General features: G+C 50.0%; 1 protein-coding gene across 2 annotated transcripts in view; it reads left to right on the top strand.

Moving 5' to 3' along the window:
* GLE1 (GLE1 RNA export mediator) overlaps positions 1–15,356 on the top strand; it is a 171,872-nt gene that overhangs the window by 59,128 nt on the left and 97,388 nt on the right. For both annotated transcript variants that reach the window (XM_078646606.1, XM_078646607.1), the window contains 4 exons: positions 8,212–8,466; positions 9,929–10,178; positions 10,846–10,958; positions 11,137–11,206. In XM_078646606.1, coding sequence (XP_078502732.1) covers positions 8,212–8,466; positions 9,929–10,178; positions 10,846–10,958; positions 11,137–11,206 — 688 coding nt within the window. The remainder of the gene's footprint in view (positions 1–8,211; positions 8,467–9,928; positions 10,179–10,845; positions 10,959–11,136; positions 11,207–15,356) is intronic.

The following is a 15,356-nucleotide window of genomic DNA, read 5'->3' as shown; positions in this document are numbered from 1 at the left end:
GTGGGTGTATTTCATGAGCTCCTGGAGCACCTGCAGTGCTGATGGAGGATTGTCTGAGGGTGTGCCTGTTCTGGGGTCCAGAGCAGGGTGGGTGTATTTCATGAGCTCCTGGAGCACTAGCAGTGCTGATGGAGGATTGTCTGAGGGTGTGCCTGTTCTGGGGTCCAGAGCAGGGTGGGTGTATTTCATGAGCTCCTGGAGCACCTGCAGTGCTGATGGAGGATTGTCTGAGAGGGTGTGCCTGTTCTGGGGTCCAGAGCAGGGTGGGTGTATTTCATGAGCTCCTGGAGCACCTGCAGTGCTGATGGAGGATTGTCTGAGAGGGTGTGCCTGTTCTGGGGTCCAGAGCAGGGTGGGTGTATTTCATGAGCTCCTGGAGCACCTGCAGTGCTGATGGAGGATTGTCTGAGAGGGTGTGCCTGTTCTGGGGTCCAGAGCAGGGTGGGTGTATTTCATGAGCTCCTGGAGCACCTGCAGTGCTGATGGAGGATTGTCTGAGAGGGTGTGCCTGTTCTGGGGTCCAGAGCAGGGTGGGTGTATTTCATGAGCTCCTGGAGCACCTGCAGTGCTGATGGAGGATTGTCTGAGAGGGTGTGCCTGTTCTGGGGTCCAGAGCAGGGTGGGTGTATTTCATGAGCTCCTGGAGCACCTGCAGTGCTGATGGAGGATTGTCTGAGAGGGTGTGCCTGTTCTGGGGTCCAGAGCAGGGTGGGTGTATTTCATGAGCTCCTGGAGCACTAGCAGTGCTGATGGAGGATTGTCTGAGGGTTTGCCTGTTCTGGGGTCCAGAGCAGGGTGGGTGTATTTCATGAGCTCCTGGAGCACTAGCAGTGCTGATGGAGGATTGTCTGAGGGTGTGCCTGTTCTGGGGTCCAGAGCAGGGTGGGTGTATTTCATGAGCTCCTGGAGCACTAGCAGTGCTGATGGAGGATTGTCTGAGGGTTTGCCTGTTCTGGGGTCCAGAGCAGGGTGGGTGTATTTCATGAGCTCCTGGAGCACCTGCAGTGCTGATGGAGGATTGTCTGAGGGTGTGCCTGTTCTGGGGTCCAGAGCAGGGTGGGTGTATTTCATGAGCTCCTGGAGCACTAGCAGTGCTGATGGAGGATTGTCTGAGAGGGTGTGCCTGTTCTGGGGTCCAGAGCAGGGTGGGTGTATTTCATGAGCTCCTGGAGCACCTGCAGTGCTGATGGAGGATTGTCTGAGGGTTTGCCTGTTCTGGGGTCCAGAGCAGGGTGGGTGTATTTCATGAGCTCCTGGAGCACTAGCAGTGCTGGTGGAGGATTGTTGGGGAGGGTGTGCCTGTCCTGAGGTCCAGAGCAGGGTGGGTGTATTTCATGAGCTCCTGGAGCACCAGCAGTGCTGTTGGAGGGTTGTCACAGAGGGTGTGCCTGTTCTGAGGTCTGGAGTGGGGTGGGTGTATTTCATGAGCTCCAGGAGCACCAGCACGGCTGATGAAGTATTGTCGGCTAGGGTGTGCCTGTTCTGGGGTCCAGTGGGGGGGAGGGGGGAATTTATCTCATGGGCTCCTGGAGCACCAGCAGTGCTGATAGAGGGTTGTCGTGGAGGGTGTGCCTGTTCTGGGGTCCAGTGGGGGGTGGGTTTATCTCATGGGCTCCTGGAGCACCAGCAGTGCTGATAGAGGGTTGTGGGGGAGGGTGTGCTTGTTCAGAGGTGCATGCTGAGGTCCTGAGCAAGGTGGGTGTGTCCTATCAACTCCCGGAAGAAGTTACTGGGCTGTACCCAGTGTGCGCTTGGTCCTTTAACACACTGTAGTTGAATAATCATGTTGCTCTTATTGGGTATTCACCAGTTCGTGAGTGGTAAAGTAGTGTTAAAAGGCTTACACTGAGGCGAAGGATCCTGGATTGACACAAGGTTTACTCCATGAGGAGCAGAGGCTTAGTCATATGCTACATCACACTCCATAGTGCTGCGTGTTCTGGATGTTGGGAGGTAACTAGAACTTGTATTTACAGGTATGTAAACTGAAGATTTAAAAACTGGAACCGGAAGGTGCTTCCACATTCCAGGACAGAGAGAGGAGTCCGTGGTCTGATAGTAACCTCGCAGGAGGTGCTCGGTTTTCTTTGGCATTGGCTCGATGGCCTACGATAACCTGTGGGACTGGGCACTGCTGACTCCTGGAATTTCTGAACTTGCCTTCCTCGCAAGGTGTTTTGTTTTGTTGTTGGGGCACTGACGGAGAGTTTTTTGTTAAGTTATTTTACTGGGTACCAGACATGACTTCTTGGTGGGCAGATGCTTTGGGTGCTAATTCGCCAGAACTCCAAAGGGAAAATAGTCTAGAAACTCTAGACCCCAAAACCCAGCACCCAGACATCAAAGATTCCAACCTCTGAAGACACTGGTGCAGTTCGCGGTGTTCTAAGCTGTGAAGTTTGAGTCTGTGGTGAGTGAGGAGCAGTCCTGTAGGATGACAGTCTACTGCATAACCTTGTTGGGGCCTCGTTGTTGTTTCAATGGGAGCAGGCGTTCTGGTGAGCCAGGACCCAGTATGCCGTCCCCTGTGGTACCCGCCCTCTTGATGGCCCTATATTGCCGTTGTGCTATCCACAGGGCTAGGTGCACCCATTAAACCGAAAGGCTTTACTAGTTTTTGTTGGAAGTGGACTTGAACCAGGACATTAAATGTCTATCTGTGACATCATAGCGGCTAGGCAGATGCTACAGACTGCTCCAGAATCAGGACGACCATCCCATGCTCCACCCTGCAGTTGTGAAGGAAGATATCCTCCTAGTCCTTCTGTGTCAAAGTTACGGGCAGAGTGGGTATCATTCTGGAATGGGAGTGGGTGAAATATAACGCTTACTCACCAGTTCGACGTAGGCAGCAAACACGGTCTCCACATAATTACATGTTATAACCATATGATTGAAACAATAACTGATGCCACTCGTGATATCCATCAGATATCTCGTATATGGTTATTGAAAATTAAAGGTATGGGGTGAACCCGTGAGGACAGCACTGACTGCTGTACTAGGCGGAGAACTAGAAGATTCTACTTGCTAGCCTTTTCGGCTTGCTGACTACACAAATTTTTTTAGATATGCGCGGTGTCCTCTCCAATAAAGGTAAAACGCAGAGGAACATCGAGGTATTTTATATTTATTCTGGACCCCACCTTGTCCCAGTAGTTTATATCGAAGAACTACCTCCTTCCCTTGATATCTTCGGGGAGGTCGAGTCCGCCCGGTGGCACTGTCCTACCAGAGAGGTGAGAGGATGCAGTTGATGAAGCATGACGCTATTATGTGTGTGAGGTTTCCTCTTCCATAAAGGATGTCTTTCCTCTCAAGCGTGGCAGAAATCCTGTGACGTCCAAACTCCGGATTCCATATTGACTGTATAAATATTATGAAGCAACATACCTTCTCTCTCCGCTGTTGGTGCGGTTTATTTATTTTTGTTTTCAATTAGTCACCAAATTGGAAGTCATTAATCAGGATAATGGTATAGAACTGCTGTTCATGGTGATGAGACTTTACTGTAATGTTGTAGGAAGCTGGGTTTCTGTTGCAGTACCCCTCCCCCCACCCCCACACACATTTTGCCAGATTTCTGATGCACTTTGACTTGATGTGCACAACGCCAATCTGGTTCCCAGGGCCTATGTACTTTCCCAAAACTGTACCTTTGTACCGTCAGTTGGCACATCCCTGGCCACAGGCAAGCCCCTTGTGAAAGGTACCACAGGTGCCCAGGGACTGTGACCAGGGAAGGCCTCTAAGGGCCGCAGCATTTATTGTGCCACACTTAGAGGCCATGTCCCTTTACACACACACACTGGCTTTGCAGGCTGTGTGTTTTGGTGCAGAGAAAAGTGAAGAGTCGACGTGCCACACATCCCTGTGTGCCAGGCCTGCAACCCACGGCCCTGGCATGGGTCAGCCACTCCTCTAGCTGGGTGCACTATACCAGTGGTGAGGATACAGGTGCATGAGCCCTGCACCCCTACTGTGTGTAGCCCGATTCTTAGATATTGTAAGTGCAGTAAAGCCTTTAACAGTATATGATCTGGGAGTTTGTCATTACGAACTCAACAGCGCCATAATGGCTACACTGAATTCTGGGAAGTTTGGTAGCAACCTTCTCAGCACATTAAACCCGCACTGATGCCAGTGTGGAATGTATTATACTATGCACTCAGAGGGCATCTTAGAGATAGATGCCCCCTGAAAAACGACCAGCCACTGGTGAGTTCCCTGACTGGTAAACACCAGCCTGCCCCCACAAGACATATTTCAGGATCCCTGGGGTGGGAACCTTAGCTCCCTGTGCCCAGAAACAAAGCCTTTCCTGGGCGGACGTGTCAAGGGAAACTTCAAAGTCCTTGCCGCCTTTGTAACTCGACCCTCACCCGCTCCTGCTATCGGGAGCAGGCCCCCCTCCTGTCTCCCCTCCTTTTCAACGGGAAGACAGGCGGAAAAATGAGAACAGCCCAGAAGGTGTTCCCATTTCTGCCAACCCCACCCCTCAGGTGGGGGAGGCGAGTTGAAGCCCACTCCTTGGTGCCTGCCATCTTGCAGATGGCAGGCACTCTCCAATCAGGATTAGGGATTGTGCATACTCCCCCACGTGGGGTGTAGTCACCTAAGATCAGTAGCCCATTGGCTACTGACATAAAGACCCCTAAAACACCCCCTAAATACAGTATTTGGGGACAGCCATGAACCAAGAAGATGGATTCCTTCAACCTACGAAGGACGAAAGAAGACGCCCAGCAGAGGAGACTTCAGAGAAGAACTGACTCGGCCCCAGCCCTACGGCATGTCTGCAGTTTCCAGAGATCCTGCTCCAAAAATCACCTTGTCCTGCAGCCAGAATCCTTGGGAGGACTGACTGCCTTCCCCATGAGTGGATCTCCTGTGAACAACAGCACTGTTCAAAAGAAACACAAAAAAGGACTCAGAGCCTGCTGAGGACGTAGAAACATGACGCCTGGAACCATCACTACACCCGACGCTTATGGCATGAGTCTGAGTGGCCCACCGGTCCCAGCGAGGTCCCCCATCGCTCCAGAGTCTGAGTTCACTGTGAGTTGACCCCTCTTAGACTCCCTGACGTCGCCTGCAGGCACTGCACGAAGACCTCTCCCCTCCACCACCCCCCCCCCCTCCCAAACCACAAGTGACCCGGTAAGGTGAAATCTGACCTCAAAAGGCACCCCTGAATTCAGCCGCCCTGCGCCCTGGAGAAGAGAAGCTGAGGTGCACCTACGTCCCCAAGCCCTTCAACTTACCTGCCTAGCTGTTGGTTCCTCCCGGAATGCTTCCTGGACCAAGGCTGCGGCCAAAATCCAAAACCTGCAACTCCCTTTGAAAACAGGGCACCCAACCCCAAATCGGCGCTCTGCACTCGGCTGCCGCTGCGGGTGCACCTTGTATGCCAAATCAGATCCCCCTTTGCCCTGAGCTAAACCCTAGGAACTTTGATCCCACATCCATGTGGCGTGCCTGTGAGCAGCCACCAACCGGAGGCCCCGTACCTCCATTGGATAAAATGGGGCCTCAGCGCTCTGCACCCAGCTGCCCTAGTGCCTCTGGGGGTGCTTTGAGAGGGCATCCTTGACCCTGGGGGAACCCTTGTTCTAACCCCAGAAACCCAACTCCCAAAACCAAGTACTTCCCTGTAAACCATTCACTTCATGTTCGAGGCATGTGTACTGCAGATACATATTTCCTCCAATAGAATTGAATTGACGGTTTCTGTGGGGAAGTTGGGACATTGTATGAAAACATAAGAAACTGCTTATTTACAAAAACTGATTTGCTCACCTTTTTTTAGGAAATGTCCCAGTGTGATATCTGGGCATAGAGTAGGGAAAGTGACTTAAAAAGTAATCCAAAAAGTAATCATACAGTATTACATTAGTAACTGAAAAGTAATTTCAACTGTTGACTTGCCTTTAAAGAAACCAAATGCATTCAACTGAATTGCAACTGTATTCACCTGCATTATTCCCGCAAAGTATTATTTCACTTACCTGCACCAGGTTTGGTTCTAGAAATAAAATACAACAAAATAATATTTTTATACAAACAAATTGGTCTGAGTTCAGTCGTTGAGTGTGTGACATAATTTCTTGCCTGAGTGTGTACAATAAATGCTTAACACTGCCCTCTGATAACGCCTTGCTGCTCACCCACACTGCCACAAATGAGAGGTGCTATCTACTTTTTCCTCTGCCTACCTTTGAGGACCCACTGGAATCTGTGCACACTATACCTTACTTTGGTATAGTATATACAGAGCCAGCTTCCTACAAACGTATATTACAAAATACTGGACAGCCACACTTTATTATTCACAACGTAATGGCCCGTTTGAGAAGCGTCCTGGTGATTAAAGAGAACGTACAGTTGCCTTTGACAAGTGGAGGTGGAAAAGGGAGTTTAGATTTTCTATACAATACACTATCTTTTGGTGAACATAACTTCCTTCAAGGTATTAAGATGAAGCACAGCTGTTTCGGATGTATATCCTTATTGCCGAAAGAGTAGAAAAGGAGTGCTTTACCGAGGACGAAATAAGTAGTAAAGAATCTTAATTGCATCGGAGCAAAAATAGGTGTGAGAAGGTCATTGTGAAAGAGAATGTTTAGTGTTGTGGAAGTAAAGAATGTGCAATTTACCCTGGTTTGAGGCATTGTTGCAACCAGAGAGCCGCGTTCGTATGTGTTAATAGTGACTATTGCCGTGGTCCCTTGGGGGGCAGGGAGTGCGTCTTGGCTTTGATTGCGACTTTGGAAATTGTTGTGTGGATCTCGCTGGCAGCAGATCAGCCAGTAAGAGTATGCACTTTGGAAAGTAAGAGATTGGTGAACAGGTCTGAGGAGCTAGCCCTACAGATGCAGGCGAAGAACAGGAGAAGTGTGGAAACCCAGCTAGTATTCCAAAGTGTTACGAAGACTCTAGGTGTACAAGCGCTCATGCGCAAATATGTTGTAGGATTGTCGTTGTCTGGACTATGGGTGGACTTTCCTCTGTCTCTCTTCTGTGTAATAGGGGAAATTACATTGTCTGTTCCTTCCAGCGTGTCTTGATTGTAGAATCAGGGGCGTAAGACAGGCCCCCGCTTTGGGTGGGGGCATCCAAGCTCCAGGGGTCCCCCTCAGCATAGCACACTGGCCGGAGAGCTCCTGATTGGGCTCGGAGGGGGCCCCTCCATACCCCTTGCAGGGATGCCCCCTCAAGTTTTGATACACCAGAGGGTAGAATTTAACCAGGGTTAGGAAGTTGGAGTTGTTGCTGGTTTAGGATTGCAGGGATGTTTGTGGGCTGTATGCCAGTTACGGCCGGTAGAAGCTGTGTATTCGAAGCTGTTGTTTGTGATGTGGATTAAAATGGTGAAGATTGTCTGCACCGCTGCTGTTGATAAAGAGACCTGGAGATGATTGGATGGTGTCGAGTGAGGGCTCTTCCTTGGCGGGACATGAGGTGTCTGTGCTGTACAGTGGGCCATTCATTGCCAGTAGACTGGTTGTGTACGCACCAGACTGAGACGAGGAGCGCCATAAAGTGAAATGATTGAGATGTGCCAAGCCGAATTGGCAGTGGGAGGTGTGATGGGAATTGATGTTTGCCCTGAATGGTGTGGGGAAATTGCACTCCTACTTCTCTGATGGTGAGATTAACCGTACCAAAGTAACACTTCTGCCTTCTGTTGTTTGTGGTGTTTTGTTATTCCATTGATGTCCAAACCATACCCAGTGTTTAGCCCGCTTAGTGTGGCGAGGTCAACCTGGTGATACTGTGTACTTGCGTCTAATAATCCTTAAGCCGGAGTGATGGGGGTACCTGTGTGTACCGTGTAGTATGTGGCCTTTTGTTTCCTTGCAGGTTATTGAGGGGTTCACATGTTGGTCGGACTTGAATGTTTGATGGGCACATTTTGGCAGGCTGTTCTCTTTGTGGAACTTTGTTTGCTTTGCACCTGTTGGTGTGCTGGCCATCTCTGGGAAGAAGAGAGGTTCGCACTTAGTGCCCAAGATTAGGAAATTGGTATGGAGGATCTCACGGGTGGGGAGGACTTTAGAAGACTCTAATCTAGGAGAGAGTGGTGGAGGGTCACACTGATTCAACTGAGAAAGGTCCTTGGCACACAGAAGAGCCCGATGTTCCTAGGAGCACCTGGTTTCGGCTGAGCTTTTACGCCTGCATTGGATGACTTCACTGCTTCTTTTTCAGATCATTAACCTCAAGTTGCGTGACGCGGAGCTGCAGAAGCAGCGGCAGCAGGAGCAAGAGCGCCTGAGGCAGGAAGAGGGTCGTGCCCGGCTCGAACGCCTCTACTCCATCCAGGAAGAGGTACTGCAGCTCAACCAGCAAATTGACCCAAAATACGAACACAAAGAGGTGCTGCATGTCGACATGTCCGGATATAGCAACCGTGGCAACCAGATTTGCGGGCTCCTGTCTGGAATCATCCGGAGCAGCAGAGAGGTAACTAGAGATCGGTTTGTCTGGCTTTGGCTCCTTTGCTTCTCTGGGGTTTACTGCCTTTCTCTGCTTCATGTATAGCTCCGGGGTGAAACTGGGTGATTAATGCAGCACGTTTTATTTCTAATCAACAAGCATAGCTCCAAGAGGCAGTTTATTCCGGTGCTAGTGAGTCCTGTCTTGGAGATGGTGACTTAATCTTGAATTCTGCTTCTTTGCCTCTGGTGATGCGAGTGCTCGTCTTCCCCAGGCATCGTGGTAGTACCACCTCCTGGGAACTGATGCGTAGACCTGGCTGTGCTGGACATTAATTTCCTTTTGGGAACCGTGTTCCGGGCAGGTTGTTGGATGGAGCTTTATTCTGCATCTTCCTGGGGCCCCTTGCTCATGGCCAGATTTCAGACCTTGGCCTCTGGCTTCTGTGCCCATGTAAAACGTCCTCATTGCCGTCGTTGCTCCACTGAGGGCCTCGTGTAACACTGTCTTTCCAGAGCATCCCCATGCCACTGTTCAAATTTAGGACTCCTCTCTCCTGGTAAGCATCTCCAATGCGCCAGAGCAGATTTGAACCCCATCTTCCGTCCCCATTGGAGGGAATCCTCTATTCACGGGTATATATGCGATCTCCCTACCCCGTCTTTGTCTCTTTGACCTCCAGTACCGCTGACTATATTTGTGAGCTGTGCTCTTGGGGTCTTCCCTATCCTTCTGTAAAATAATGACCCATGGGGAGTTATGCGATCTTGTATTGTCGTAGTGATGACTCTGGTGTCCTTGGGTAGATTTGTGACTCTTTCTTCTGATGAATGCTTCCTCTACCCCTGCTAGATATGTGATTGTGGGCTCTTTTTTTACCATGGGGAGGGCCTCTCATACCTGTGGGTAAATCTTTGAGCTCTTGGTCCTGCTAAGTCCTCTTGTACTTGTAGGTACCTTTTTTAGCTTCTCTGACGTATGCCTGCGTTGATCTCTGTTGAGGTGTTTTTTAACCTTGCGTAGGTTTGTGAGCGCCTCCCTGCCTCCTGCAGCCTCCTACACCCCTGCGTAGATTTGAGAGTTCCTCCCTGTCAATTGAGGTCTCTTGCCTCTATGTGGGGCCTCCTCTTTATTCTAGTAATGCCTCCTGACGTTTGGGTAGCCCTTTGAGTTTGTCTGTCATGATGTTCCCCTTTCTGCTTGGATGAGTGAGTTCTTCTTCTCCTGAAGAGGCCTCCTGTGCCCTGTGTAGATCCGTGGGCTCCTCCTTCCCTGGTGAGTCCTCAGGTATGCCTGCGTATATCTGTGAAAGGTCGCCTTTACCCTAAGGTAACCATTTGAGCGCTCCTTTGTCGTACTTGTACCTTCTATATCTTGGGATAGACCTGTGGACTTCCCTCCTTTACCTTTCTAGGCTTCTCCTCTTATACTAGCCTTTTGTTCTTATTCCCTGGCTGGTTTCTCACTGGTTTCCTATTCCTTCTTGCAGCGGACCCTACCTACTCAGGAGGACGTGAGTACTGGAGAGCGTGCACTTCTGGAAATGCGAGGACTAGTGGGCAGCATGCAGCAGGAGTTAACGACTGCCATAGAGAAGGTCCGAAAGGATGCAGAAGCAGCAGCAGCAGCAGCGGTGGTTGCAAGTGAGCGCCAAAAGGAGGCCGAGAAGCAGCAACAACAGATGAAGCTTCACACAGTGACGCCGATCGAGGATCCTGGAGGAAAGCCCCTAGTAGAAGGTGTGCGTTAGATGAACCCTAGCTGCTTCTGCACCAGGTGGAAGAACAGGCCGCTAAGGAACCGGCAAGAGACATTAATGCATGGTTGTAGCTAGACATCTCAGCCTTCGCGAGATCAGATCCCAAAGGATTAAATATGGGTGATGTCGGGAGGAAGTATCCATCTTAACATGGCTAAGTGGTCCGACACTGCTGAGCTCCTTAACACTTTGTCAGCCTCCAATAATCAGTTAAAAGCCCTATGTATGTTTGGGATATCTTCTTGACCCTATATTTTGTTATCTTTGTTGTATCTGTCAGGCCATCCACTCCTCGTATTTGGACTGACCACCATGTAATCCCTTTCCCATCAATTTTCCTAAACATAACGGCACTCTTTGTGGCATTCCCGTGCCTGTCCTTTCTAGGCAATATCCAAAGTCAGTAACATGAATCTTAATAATGCTCTCAGAGTCTCCTCCATAGTCCCCATGACATCTGACTTTCCAGAAACATCTGAAAACTTGGCTTTTCAGCGCTCCTTAACTTTCCATCTTTCAGCAGCCCGACCGAGATCATTTAGATCTGGGAAACCCCTCTAACTTAACAGATTGTTTTCTGTCTTCATTCATCCTTGTCTGAACAAGCTGTGATCGCATGGCCTGCCTTCTTTTTTTCCCTCTCCCAGGCCTGCGTGTGAAGCCCAACTCCCTCGTGATGAAGCGGTACAGGCAGCTCCAGGACAGCTGTGCTCAGTGCCTCGCTGCCTTCAGCGGGCTGTCCAGCCCCAAAGATCCTCAGGTGAGTGACGCATGAAATCCTCAGGGTTGTGCTCCCTGGTCTCTCCCTGTGCATTGCTGAACGCCAATCTCTCCTCTATCTGGTAAACCTCTCGAACGTTTCATTGGGTTCATCAGAAGTTTCTTGTGAGCTGGTCCAGTGCATCCCAAATCATCTGTGATTCTCCCACTTCTTGCAGATAAAGAAGATCAAGATGGAGTTACAGAAAGCAGCAACGATTCCTGTGAGTCAGATCAGCACCATCTCCGGTAAGAAGCGTCGAAGGCTGGTGGGGCTTACAGAGCGCGCAGCCTTTGCCTCTGTGAGAGCAGCTCGGGTGACGTCTTTAGGGATTAGTCTTGTGAATAGAATGGGGGGGACTGGGCATTGGGTACTTGACGGTGAACTGGGTGCGGATCGCTTGGACACGGGGCGAGCAGGAGGCTTTCAAAGGGGGTGCAGCCTGTACCCGTGGTGTGGTTAGGAGAGCGCTGGTGTAGCACAAGGGAGCGGGGACTTGATGGAAATGGCGTTAGAGAAGACTAGATGCTGGACCCATGATTTTAAGCTGTGGTCCTGGAGGGAGAAGGCTGGTGTTAGGGATGAGTAGTTGCTGTACTGAGTAGACTTGGGGTCTCGGGCTCTGGTCCTGTGGGGATGGGGCTGGTGTTAGGGATGAGTAGTGGCTGTACTGAGTAGACTTGGGGTCTCGGGCTCTGGTCCTGTGGGGATGGGGCTGGTGTTAGGGATGAGTAGTGGCTGTACTGAGTAGACTTGGGGTCTCGGGCTCTGGTCCTGTGGTGATGGGGCTGGTGTTAGGGATGAGTAGTGGCTGTACTGAGTAGACTTGGGGTCTCGGGCTCTGGTCCTGTAGGGATGGGGCTGGTGTTGAGTTTAGGCTTTAATGCAGTTTTAGGGAAAGAACATAGGCCTTGGATAACTGATTAGCAGGAGCCCAGGGCGCACTCAGTCAAAGTTCATCAACCCCCCCCCCCCCCCCCCCCCCCTCCAAAGAAAGAGAAAGAGAATTGTGTCCGCAGAATTCAGTCTTTCACTTTTGCTCTTGGGACCATGCCAATCTGTCAGTACCCTGCAGTTAAGTCAAAGGTACTGAGAAATTTGGCTGCCCCCAATTTATCTATCAGTTAATCTGCTCTTGGGATAGGGTGAGCATCTGTCTTGGTGACAGAGTTGAGTCCTCTATAGTCCACACAGAACCTCATCTCTCTCATTCCAGCCCGTGGATGAGGTTTGGGGACTAGAACCACTGGGCTAGCCCAGGGGCTCTCAGAGGGTTCAATAACCCCTAACTCCAGCATCTTGCTGACTTCAGCTCTGATGCTTTCCTTGACTTGGTCTGATTGTCGATAGATTTTATTTTTGACAGGTACACTGTCACCAGTGTCCACATCATGGGTACACCAGTTTGTCAGACCAGGGATCAGGGAAAAGAGACTAGCATACTGTTGCAAGACTTGCTTGCAGTCAGTCTGCAGTTGGGGCGTGAGGGTGTCTGAAAAGACAACTCCATCTACTGACCCATCTTTTGGGCTGGAAGAGAGGAGATCAGGGAGGGGTTCACTCTCTGCTTCCTGTACGTCATCAGTCACCATCAGCATGGTGAGGTCAGCCCTGTCATTGTAGAGCTTAAGGCGGTTCACATGGATAACCCTTTTGGGTGTCCTGCTTGTGCCCAGGTCAACTAAGTAAGTGACCTCACTCTTTTTCTCCAGGATAGGGTAAGGGCCACTCCATCTATCTCTGAGTGCCCTTGGGGCCACTGGCTCCAAAACCCACACCTGTTGCCCAGGTTGAAATTCAGCCAGTGCAGCTTTTTGATCATACCAGTGCTTCTGAAGCTCCTGGCTGGCCTCAACATTCTTGGATGCCTTTTCCATATACCTAGCCATTCTGGACCTTAGGCCAAGCACATAGTCCACAATATCTTGCTTGGGTTCTTGGAGAGGCCTCTCCCAACCCTCCTTTACAAGACAAAGTGGTCCCCTTACAGGATGACCAAACATAAGTTCAAAGGGGGAAAAACCTACTCCCTTCTGAGGCATCTCTGTAAGCGAAAAGCAAGCATGGTAAGAAGACATTCCATCTCCTTCTGAGTTTTTCAGGGAGCCCCATAATCGGGCCTTTAGATGTCTTGTTGAATCTCTCAACAAGTCCATTGGTTTGTGGGTGGTAGGGAGTAGTAAACTTGTACTGCACTCCACACTTCTTCCACATATGTTTCAGGTAAGCAGACCTGAAGTTGGAACCTCTGTCTGAAACCACCTCCTTAGGAAACCCGACCCTGGTGAAGACTCCCAGGAGGGCCTTGGCTACTGCAGGGGCTGCAGTAGTCCTAAGTAGAATTGCTTCAGGGTACCTAGTAGCATGATCCACTACCACTAGAATGAATCTGTTCCCTGAGTCTGTGGGAGGTGCAAGTGGACCCACTATGTCCACACCTACCCTTTCAAAGGGTACCCCCACCACTGGCAGTGGTATCAGGGGGGGGGCTTGGTTTGCCACCTGTCTTGCCACTGGCCTGACAGGTGACACAGGAGCTGACAAACGCATTCACCTTCTGAGACCTCTGGGGCCAGTAAAAGTGGCTCACTAGCCTTTCCCAAGTTTTGGTTTGGCCCAGATGTCCAGCTAGGGGGATGTCATGAGCTAACGTTAGGAGGAACTCCCTGTACTTCTGAGGCCCTACCACTCTCCTGGTAGCTCCAAAATTGGGGTCTTTGGCCTCAGTGTACAGTAGTCCCTCTTCCCAATAAGTTCTGTGGGTGCCACTGATATCTCCTTTTTCCTGGGTAGCAGCTGCCTCAGGCTTTCAAGATTTGGACATTCCTGCTGTTCAAGGCACAGCTCTTCCCTAGTGGGTCCCCCTGGGCCCAGGAGTCCAGCCTGGTAAGGCTCAAGCTCCATAGGCTCAGTTCCTTCTGGGTATCCAAGTCCTCTCCCTGAGGAGAGGGGGCCTGGTACTTTTGCTGTACTGAAGCTGCTTCCCCAGTCTTCTTACCTTTTCTCTTGGTGTGTTGGGCCATACTTTCAAGCTCCAACAGTTGTTTTTCACCATCTTTTCTGCCCTGGACTCTTGTTTTTACACACACCAATTTAGGGTTATCCAGCATTGCTCCATGGGTGTTCAGTTCAACCTCCGCCCATGCTGACGTTTCCAGGTCATTGCCAAGCAGACATGCGGCTGGTAGCTTTGGAGAGACCACTACCTGTTTCAGGCCAATAACCTGCTGCCATTGATAAGTGCTAGGCCCATCTCTGCTCTCTCTCTTTCTAGAGCCAGCAACCCGGCCTCTAGATCCAGTCTTTTGGTCAGCCTTGCTAAAAGGCTGTCCCCGTCATTGACGCTGTCCTCAATGTCCTCAGTGGTACCTGATCCACCTGTGTGGGATCTTGGTACTGAGAGGTTTACTCTTGGAGTCAGGGGCACTTGGGGCCTTTTCTCCCTATGAAGTGGAGGGGTTGATCTACCTGGTCATCCCCTTCCTCTTCTTCCTCATCTGATTGGTCTTCACCATTTTCAGATGGGTGGTCCTTAGCACCATGTTTTTGGATGCCTGAGGCCAGAATCAAAGCTCATCCTAAGCAGAGGCTTCACACCTCCTCTCCCAATATGAGCAGCGTACTTGAGAGGGAAGCTTCAAAGGTTTTGACGCCTTTATAAAGCGACCCTCAGCCTCTGCAGCTGGCAGCAGATTGCAGTCCCCTGTTCAAACCCCCTCTTTGAGCTCCTTAAGCTTTTGTTTGGTGAGATGGGACACCATGGTTATATTTTTTATTTTGCATAGGGACCTTGAAAGACAAGTGAAGGTAAGGGGTGAAGTTGAGCTCCTCAACCATTTCCTCTTTGCCATTGTGGTTATTTTTACTAACAGCTGGGTTCTTGTTTTGAGACATTGTTATAAAAGATTTCTAACCCTAGCTAAAGTGACTTTTTATTTGTCTTAAATTCTACAGGGACTTAACCAAGGTCCTAGCAAGACTTTTTTTTAATTTTGCATAAAAATCGCCAATTTGAAAAATCTGAATTCTGAAGACAATTTAAGAGCTCTGTCGTGTGATCAGGTGGTAACCAAGTAGTCCAACAAATGCAACGTTGTATATCCCACCGCTGATCCACCAACGTAGGAAGCTGGCTCTGTATATACTATGCCAAAGGGAGGTATAGTGTGCACAGAGTCCAGTGGAACCCAAAATGTAGGCAGAGATAGAACCCTACTCTCTACTTGGGGTAGTGTGGTCGAGCAGTAAGGCAGTATCCGAGGGTAGTGTTAAGCATTTGTTGTACTCAATCAGCAAATGATTTCACACACTCAGACTGAACTTCAGACCAATTGTTTTTGTATAAAAATATTCTTTTAGTTATTTTATTTCCTAGAACCAAGCAAGCCTGGCACAGGT

The sequence above is a fragment of the Lissotriton helveticus genome, chromosome 5_2 (assembly GCF_964261635.1).
Source record: "Lissotriton helveticus chromosome 5_2, aLisHel1.1, whole genome shotgun sequence".
NCBI lineage: Eukaryota > Metazoa > Chordata > Amphibia > Caudata > Salamandridae > Lissotriton > Lissotriton helveticus.
This window is presented reverse-complemented; position numbering and strand designations above follow the sequence as displayed.